This window comes from Pyrus communis, chromosome 7 (genome assembly GCF_963583255.1).
Source record: "Pyrus communis chromosome 7, drPyrComm1.1, whole genome shotgun sequence".
Lineage (NCBI taxonomy): Eukaryota > Viridiplantae > Streptophyta > Magnoliopsida > Rosales > Rosaceae > Pyrus > Pyrus communis.
Window position 1 is genome coordinate 25,062,423 of NC_084809.1, and position 10,342 is coordinate 25,072,764.

Consider the following 10,342-nt stretch of genomic DNA (forward strand, 5'->3'; position numbering starts at 1 on the left):
AAGGAATATGTAAATGGAAGAATGTGATATAAAGAAGTTAGATTCATGAGACCATTCTCTTTCGTACACATATTTTAAACATTCCTGATCATAGGATTGCCAATTGGGCATTGACAGTCTGTTAAGATCAGCATGTGCTATGTCTTCTCTCAAAGAGAGTGACTGGTCTCGAGTCATTGGTGTGACTGACACTAAGATAAGTACGTAGGTGCTCAATAGAGAATGAGTCCACTGAATGCGATCAAGAAGAAGTTTTCATACTCATGACACCATATAGTTATCGTAGGCTGTTGGCTTCAGTTAATTAAAACTAGAAACTGACATAACACCATATAGTTATAATCTAGCTACGTATTGTTTGAACTTTGAAGAAAGAAACAATAAATATATATCATGATCTAAATGCTCTCAACACAACTCCAAAGCGTAGATATATATGTCGTTTGATATTGTACTTATCTTACAAGGGTTTGTAGTTCAGTTGGTTAAGAACATTTTTATGTGAATTCAGGATCCTGAGTTGAAATTCTCTTTACCGTCCAATTTGTAATCCGCACAAAATTCAATTCTTAATCGCATGTTAATACGACATAAAAGTAATAGTAGTAGCTAACTACATGGACGGAGTCCTTCACATGTTTAACAGAATGATTTAAACAAGTGATCATGTATGAAACCGGTGTGGATTTTCCTTCTAATTTGTCAACTAAGCAGCATTTTTCTTTGTTTTCGAGATGATGTTTCTTCGATCAATAAATATAAACGCATCGAATCAAGTGCTAACTTAGAAAATAAACATGCAAACAAAAACCGTATAACTATATATACATGATTAGATGCGTAATTGCTACTTCATCCACGAGATTACACGCATGCCTATATACATATACATATACATATACATATATATATATATATATATTGAGTAAAAAAACAGCATCAACGGAAATAGTAATTCTAGCTCTTTAATTAGTGATTTACATTACCAAACAAGACGATGAGATTTCTTTTAGCATGTGTTTGGTCCATAGACAATGAGATTTCTTTTAGCATGTGTGTTTGGTCCCATTTTTTTGTTAGTATATATATAAGTTCGATGCGTTATTGGCCTATCCACTAGCTTATCTCCAACTTGTTTGCTGAGATTTTTTAATGTGTTGGAATACGTCCCGGTGCATCAAGTGTTATAATACAAGTAATTAGATACTTGAGGAAAAAAATTCAACCGCTTATATTATATACTGAGCGAACAAAATTGTGTTTCCGGCACACCGAAAAATCTCTCACTTGTTAAGATAGGTAAGCCACAAATTTTGTTCGTGCACGGGAAAAATGTTGGGCCACACAAATTATAGCCAATAAATCGTGACTTCAGGCCGTGATTTCTCAAGTTATAACATGTTTCCATAGGAATGAAGGATTAAGTAAAGGAGTAATCGCCAAAGAAATATCATAATTTTAATTATTACTCATGAGTTCAATTTTGTTTGTTTAGATTGGTTTTTGCTTCTTATTAACCAAATAATTTTTGGTACAAGTACTTCATTAGCTTGATGTGCATTGTTGGTTTCAGCATGGCAATTTAAGCTTTTAGAGGCTAATGTTTGTCTAATATGGTATTAAAACTCTAGTTCTAGGAGGTTGTGGTCAGTCTGAAGCCTCTAAACCCTATCCCACATATTTTCAGTTATTTTCGCTAGGCTGCCTTGTTTTGGTTTATTTTCACGTTTAAGAAGCACATGTACGAGACATAGGGTGTTAGCATGCATTGTAGGACACTTTTTTTTTTTGGGGCCTAGGTTTTGTCTATCATTTTCCTTCTCACAATTGAAAAACGTCTCAAGTTCGAATCTTTATTTAGAGTGTTGTTCCCATACGATCCCTTGGAGGGAGCAAATCAAAGTAGATGCTAGGTCAAGATGCTTCCCAAAACAGCTCCCCATCGATAAATGAACTTCAATCGCATTATCTAAATTTCAACCACGCACCCCTGTCCCAATTAGTGTAGTAGTTCATAAGTTCTCTCCATACTCGTTTGTTTTCTTTCTTTGCTTAGTTTCATTATATTCCCCCCTCTTTCATGGCAAGGTGGCCAACTGCCTACCAATATCCCAAAAATTTCCTAACCGTTTATGGGGTTTTACCCATCTAGAACTGAGCAAGGTATGGTGAGTAACAAAATGGGAGATTAGCGATTGAGTGATAGTTTGATTGTTTACATACGTTGAGAAATATGTTTTTTCTTAAGATGATGCAAGAGATATCATCTACTTAAACCATATTTTGTAAACCACATGTTGTGGTGGGTGATGAGATTTGATTTTTTCTTCGTATTATTACAAAAGGAATATAACCATCAACCGACACATTATATGGTCTACCCTAAATGGTCTAAAACATGATTTTCCTAGCATTTTTTTTCTTGTATTAACAACGAAATCATAATGCTACATGTTTCATAATATAAACTCGTCATGAACAATTATAACTTGTAAGTTGTAATGTTAAATTTTATGATCAATACTATTATGGTTTTATTTGAAAGCGTCTTCCATGTCTAACATAAGTTATAAGCTTTTTGTCCTTGGTTCACTCAAAATGTTTGGATCAGCGAGCTGTGTATAGAATGGACGTAAGAAAGGAACTCTAATAAATGTGACATTACTCTTCTAGATAAAATCAGTTAAACCAGTCAACAAAACCCGCCAGCATCCCGGGGGAAAACCACATAAATGTCAGCCATTTGTTCACACTGCGTTTTCTCTAACGGCCTCCTCCGTGGCCCGTGGCCACACTTGCCCTCCTACTATTTTTTGCACAACTTGCCCCTTGCCTCACTCTTGTGCCTGTAACATAATGAGTAGTACACTTCTTGAACCTAGTGATTTACAACTAGGCCTGGCAAACGGGTCGTGTCTGTCGTGTTCGTGTCGTTTTCGTGTAACACCTGTTATCTTAACGGGTCGTGTCGTGTCACACCCGTTATCTTAACGGGTCCTTAACAGGTCGTGTCACTTTACCCAACGGGTAAAGTGACCCGACCCGTTATGACCCGTTATGACCCGTTAAGAAAAAAATATATTTTTTTAAAATTTGCACATACCACACATTGCGACATAAATATTACTTGAAAACATTAAAACATTTTTCGTTCAAGTACTATATCTACACTCGAAAATGAAAGCCTAATAAAAAAAATAATACATACACTACTAATCTATTACAAATATTAAATGTGCAAGGATAAAGAGTTTTTGTTTTTAAGATTGTCCTGTTACTTGATCTCTGAATGTTTTTTTTTTGTGATTTTTTGCTGATGTGATCTCCAAGCATATACAAACAATTTTGACGGTTTGGATCGTTGAAATTAGTTTTGGAGAATTCGTAAAACGATAGATTGACTAACACTTAGAGTTTATTTATACTTTCATTAAGTATAACATAAGATTTTGTGGTATCCACTTGTGTAAATATTTTAAATTGAAGATCGAATTCATTCATTGTATTCATATAGGGTCAAGGAGTGTAGTTATAAAAAATTATCAAAATCGGAGTTAAAATAACCGTTAAATCGTGATTTTTCGTTTATAACCGTTGAAAAGTTTTGTCCCGTTACTTGATCTCTGAATGTTTTTTTTTTTTGTGATTTTTTGCTGATGTGATCTCCAAGCATATACAAACAATTTTGACGGTTTGGATCGTTGAAATTAGTTTTGGAGAATTCGTAAAACGATAGATTGACTAACACTTAGAGTTTATTTATACTTTTATTAAGTATACCATAAGATTTTGTGGTATCCACTTGTGTAAATATTTTAAATTGAAGATCGAATTCATTCATTGTATTCATATAGGGTCAAGGAGTGTAGTTATAAAAAATCATCAAAAAATCATCAAAATCGGAGTTAAAATAACCTTTAAATCGTGATTTTTCGTTTATAACCGTTGAAAAGCTTTGTCCCGTTACTTGATCTCTGAATGTTTTTTTTTTTGTGATTTTTTGCTGATGTGATCTCCAAGCATATACAAACAATTTTGACGGTTTGGATCGTTGAAATTAGTTTTGGAGAATTCGTAAAACGATAGATTGACTAACACTTAGAGTTTATTTATACTTTTATTAAGTATAACATAAGATTTTGTGGTATCCACTTGTGTAAATATTTTAAATTGAAGATTGAATTCATTTATTGTATTCATATAGGATCAAGAAGTGTAGTTATAAAAAATCATCAAAATCGGAGTTAAAATAACCGTTAAATCGTGATTTTTCGTTTATAACCGTTGAAAAGCTTTGTCCCGTTACTTGATCTCTGAATGTTTTTTTTTTGTGATTTTTTGCTGATATGATCTCCAAGCATATACAAACAATTTTGACGATTTGGATCGTTGAAATTAGTTTTGGAGAATTCGTAAAACGATAGATTGGTTAACACTTAGAGTTTATTTATACTTTTATTAAGTATAACATAAGATTTTGTGGTATCCACTTGTGTAAATATTTTAAATTGAAGATCGAATTCATTCATTGTATTCATATAGGGTCAAGGAGTGTAGTTATAAAAAATCATCAAAATCAGAGTTAAAATAACCGTTAAATCGTGATTTTTCGTTTATAACCATTGAAAAGCTTTGTCCCGTTACTTGATCTCTGAATGTTTTTTTTTTTTTTTTGTGATTTTTTGCTGATGTGATCTCCAAGCATATATAAATAATTTTGACGGTTTGGATCGTTGAAATTAGTTTTGGAGAATTCGTAAAACGATAGATTGACTAACACTTGGAGTTTATTTATAATTTCATTAAGTATAACAAAAGATTTTGTGGTATCCACTTGTGTAAATATTTTAAATTGAAGATCGAATTCCTTCATTGTATTCATATAGGGTCAAGGAGTGTAGTTATAAAAAATCATCAAAATCAGAGTTAAAATAACCGTTAAATCGTGATTTTTCGTTTATAACCGTTGAAAAGCTTTGTCCCGTTACTTGATCTCTGAATGTTTTTTTTTTGTGATTTTTTGCTGATGTGATCTCCAAGCATATACAAACAATTTTGACGGTTTGGATCGTTAAAATTAGTTTTGGAGAATTCGTAAAACGATAGATTGACTAAAACTTAGAGTTTATTTATACTTTTATTAAGTATAACATAAGATTTTGTGGTATCCACTTGTGTAAATATTTTAAATTGAAGATCGAATTTATTCATTGTATTCATATAAGGTCAAGGAGTGTAGTTATAAAAAATCATCAAAATCGGAGTTAAAATAACCGTTAAATCGTGATTTTTCGTTTATAACCGTTGAAAAGCTTTGTCCCGTTACTTGATCTTTGAATGTTTTTTTTTTTGTGATTTTTTGCTGATGTGATCTCCAAGCATATACAAATAATTTTGACGGTTTGGATCGTTGAAATTAGTTTTGGAGAATTCGTAAAACGATAGATTGACTAACACTTAGAGTTTATTTATACTTTTATTAAGTATAACATAAGATTTTGTGGTATCCACTTGTGTAAATATTTTAAATTGAAGATCGAATTCATTCATTGTATTCATATAGGGTCAAGGAGTGTAGTTATAAAAAATCATCAAAATCAGAGTTAAAATAACCGTTAAATCGTGATTTTTCGTTTATAACCGTTGAAAAGCTTTGTCCCGTTACTTGATCTCTGAATGTTTATTTTTTATGATTTTTTGTTGATGTGATCTCAAAGCATATACAAACAAGTTTGACGGTTGGGATCGTTGAAATTAGTTTTGGAGAATTCGTATGTCATCAATCAAGTTCCGTGTGTGTGTGTGTGTATATATATATTTATCAAGTAGATTTAAATCTATTTATTTTGTACGTATAAATTATAATTGACTGGTACACGGAATAGTACATACATCACGTGTCACGTGTGTCATTATAAAAATAGTGAGATATGTCATGACAGTCATGTGTGTGATAAAAAGTTAATAACTTAAAAAAAAAAAAAAAAAAAAAAAATTCTCACCACTTCTATTAATTTTCATTTTTCCCTCTCTTTTTTGTTTTGTTTTCAACTTTTTCTTATCATTTTCACTTTTCCCTCCAACATCTTTCCCTAATTCCCTCACTTTTTTGTTTTATTTTCAACTTTTCTTAACATTTTCATTTTCCCTCCATTTTTTTTCTTCAAAAAGGGCGGCAAGTTGGCAAATGGCAATGGCAAGAAATTGATTATTGAAATTTGAGAATGGAAACAAATCACATCTGAGTCCTGACGCATCAAATTTCAATGGATGCAAAATCATGCAAATATGCAATGCATGATCATGCATATTAAATTATTAATTAATAATTATTATAGTTTTTATAAAATTTAATATATATATATAATTAGTATAGATAGACTTAATATTTTGGGAGTATAATTATTATAGTATATATAATTATTATAATTATTATAAATTTTATAGTTAATTTAATATATATATATATTTATTATAATTTTTAGGGGTATAAAATTGTAAAATTAATGTATATAATTATTACAGTATTTTTTTAGGGTTATAAAATTATAAAAATAATATTCTGCTTATCGTGTATCGTGTTTACCCACGTGTATACCCGACCCAACCCGTTATCTTAACAGGTGCTTATCGGGTTACCCGATAAGACCCGATTCGTTATCGTGTCGACCCAAACACCTGTTAATTTCGTGTCGTGTCGTGTCGGGTTATCGGGTCGTGTCAGAAATTGCCAGGCCTATTTACAACCACTCGCACTCAAGACTTTTTATATATTTACGTGTTATTATATAAGTGGTATAAATTTTTATTTTTTATATTATTAACTTTTTAATATAAGAATTTCAATACTTGTATAAAAACATATAGTGTACTACTCCGTATTCGATCACTTTGAGGTTTGACGGCACACTGTTTACTAGCGGTCGTTAACTTACCAGAAGGACAAAAAGCTTAACGGTCCAATTCTTTGAAATTACGAAAACACCCCTACCATTCATTCACTCCGTCATCAATGCACACAACTGAACAAACACACAGAAGGTAAAGACAGCCGGAAATAACGCCTTAACCGTCGGTGGGCCCAGGTTTCAGTGGCTCCTGGCGTAAATACAACGACAGCACATGGGGCAGATGGTCATAGTGAAATTATTGAAGCTTTTTGTGTGGCAGCTGTGCAGCTTGTGCTATATATCCTACATATACAATACAACACCTATACCAAAAGCATAACACAACTACATAACTGTCGGCAAAGCTTTGTGCTCACTTTTTAGCCAAACCAGTGCTCAGAACTGTTGCCCGCCACCGCCGCCACTCAACACGCCACTTAATTAAGCAGCCTAGCTCACAATGCAGCTCCGCCACCGTGGCTGCGGCCTTGTTTTGGTGCTGAATTCGTTGCTTTTGCTTGTGTCTTGTCAAGTTCAGCAACCCGGGGCCAGCACCCGCTGGCTCCCAGCCACCGCCACCTGGTACGGCAGCCCCGAAGGCGACGGCAGCGACGGTAGGCCCCTACCCTCAAACCCAATTTGGCTTTAGCTTACAATGCCGCATGTATAGACTGTCTATAATATAATTTGTATCTACAGTCTCAACAGATTTTGTACATCTCAAATGTATTATATATTCTTTCGCAAATTTAGATTTAATCAAGTTAATTATCATATCATTTTTAAATAAATAATAAAAATATTGTATTTCACATTAATGAGAAAACAATGATACGATTTATAGTTTGTTAAGATTATGTTTCAGATATTCTTAATTACCCATGTATTAATTATGTCGGCATGCGCGTAATTTTGGTAGGCGGCGCATGTGGATACGGGTCAATGGTGGACGTGAAGCCGTACAGGGCGAGGGTTGGGGCGGTGAGCCCAGTGCTGTTCAAGAACGGCGAGGGGTGCGGGGCGTGTTACAAAGTCAAGTGTCTCGACCAGAGTATCTGTTCGAGACGAGCCGTCACGATAATTGTGACGGATGAGTGCCCGGGTGGTTACTGCTCGAATGGGCGCACCCACTTCGACCTCAGTGGCGCCGCCTTTGGACGCATGGCTGTCGCCGGTAATGGCGGTCTGCTCAGAAACCGAGGCGAGCTCTCTGTCCTTTACCGACGGTACGTTCTCATATGTCATGTTTACTGTGTGTTAGCTTGTTTGCTTTAACGGTCCTCTTTTGTCCTTTCCAATTTATTTTTTGGAACCTTTTGTTTATTTGGCAAAATTTTTAATTGTGACGGAATACAAGTGGTACATCATGTGTTTTAATAGAAGTGGTGGAAAATTTCATTTTTTAAGTTATTAACCTTTTAGCGCATATATCTCACCATTTATACAGTGACACGTGATGTATCATCCCGTGTACCGGTCATATTGAAAAATCTCTCGTTTTTTTGCTGGTTAATTACTAATTTTGTTTATTTCCTTTTTGTTTTATTTTCTTTGTTTTTAGAAAACAAGCTAAATGAGTTAATCTTGAAACATTCTTTCACTTTTTAATTAACTACTACATCTGTTTTTCAGTTATTTGCCAAACAACGGTTGTGATTTTGGGGGAACAATTGACTTTAAGCAACTACCTAATGTCGTTTTCATTCTTTTCTTCCTCGAGGTTTTTCTCACATAATTTTTTATCGAGTAAAGTTTTAATGCGGTCACTCCTTTGTCTGTATATCGTACGTTAATATGCTTTGATGATTGTTTAATGAAGAATGCTTTTAATTACCCTAAGAAAAACTGAACCCAAACAGTTACACACCACTCAGTTATTTTTACCTTTTTGTATTCTTTTATTTTGAATTCATATCCTTGACGAATTGAAATAATAATAATATATTTTATTTATTTTAACTGCAGGACACCATGTAAATATCCTGGGAAGCAAATAGCCTTCCATGTAAATGAAGGTTCAACAAATTATTGGCTATCACTTCTGGTAGAGTTTGAGGATGGAGATGGAGACGTCGGATCGATGCATATAAGACCAGTACGTTCTCCTTCCTTTTTTTTTTTTTTTTTTTTTTTCTTTTACAATGCTGCATGCATGCCTCTTGCAACTTTAGTTACTTTACATTAACATTTACATTTGCTAACAAGATAATATAAAAAATGCCAAATCAACAAAAGTAAAGATAGTTTTTCCTTGAAATATCGTGCAATTCCATGTTTTCACATAAAGTAACTGTAAATGTGCCCAAAAGGGTTTATGAAAGCAACAAAAGAAAGATACTCATACATACAATTAATATTTTAGTTATTAGAATAATGACTTCCATGATACAAAAATACTGCAATAATAAAAGTGTGCATTTGTCATGTAAGTTACTCTCCTAAACTCGATAACACAAATCCTATTTCGTACCTCAACCCGGATCAATTTTACAAAGCAATACTTTAGTGTTAACTAACCGATTAGAGAATTTTTAAGTTCACTAATTTTATTTATATTTTTGTGTTGGTGGAATGGTGCAGGCAAGTTCTAGTGAGTGGATCGAGATGAGTCATGTATGGGGAGCTAATTGGTGCATAAATGGGGGTCCTCTAAATGGACCATTCTCAGTGAAGATTACAACTCTCTCAACAGCAAAAACTCTCTCTGCCAGGGACGTCATTCCCAGTAATTGGTCTCCAAAAGCCACTTACACTTCTCGCCTAAATTTCCACTCCTAGCTAGCTTACTTGACAAACAAGTCAAGATATATATAATATAAGCACCTCTTTACAAAGCACTTTTTTAACTAAGCATTTTCTAGGCCAGAAAAAAGGTCTTGCCCCCATGACCCGAAAGTAGCCGTTGTCAGGGTGGTCTTTTTCTTTTTTCTTTAAAAAAAAAAAAAGAAAAGTAGCCGTTGGATTGAACTAGTTAATTACAATGGCATCCAATGCTCTTTCTTTATTTTCTTTTGAGATATTGTTTTTCCTATTTTGCTGCTGTTCCAACTGGTTTTGTTTGTAGATGTGCACTAAGATATGTAGCCAGCCCTCTCCAAAAGGAGAGAGAGCGTGTGTTCTTGCTTTGTTAATGCTATATGTAAGGTTGTGTGACCCAATGTGTTTTTAATGAATTTGGACAATTTGATTGCACTATAATTTCGCTTACAATTGGAGATCTCCGAGCATATAGGACCTCACCCTCAAGGGCCAGAGGTTAGCTGTCTCCAAATTAGTGTCTTCATCATGTCACATTTCTAACTTTGTGACACATGTGAGTGATATGCACAACAAAATTGATGTTACGGACAATCATTCATGTAAATTTAGTTGCATCAACGATTAACAGACACTCACATGCGCGATTGTAGTTAGCTTAATTATCTAAACATGGATGTCAGAACCCGTAATTG

The 10,342-nt window shown here is 33.8% G+C and overlaps 1 protein-coding gene across 1 annotated transcript; it reads left to right on the forward strand.

Moving 5' to 3' along the window:
- The first annotated feature begins 7,238 nt into the window (after positions 1 to 7,238).
- On the forward strand, positions 7,239 to 10,034 carry LOC137738629 (expansin-B3-like). The gene is made up of 4 exons (XM_068478108.1): positions 7,239 to 7,504; positions 7,810 to 8,116; positions 8,856 to 8,985; positions 9,471 to 10,034. Exons 1-4 carry the CDS (start codon positions 7,351 to 7,353, stop codon positions 9,666 to 9,668), a joined length of 789 nt encoding a protein of 262 aa, XP_068334209.1. The 5' UTR covers positions 7,239 to 7,350; the 3' UTR covers positions 9,669 to 10,034.
- The last annotated feature ends 308 nt before the right edge of the window (positions 10,035 to 10,342 follow it).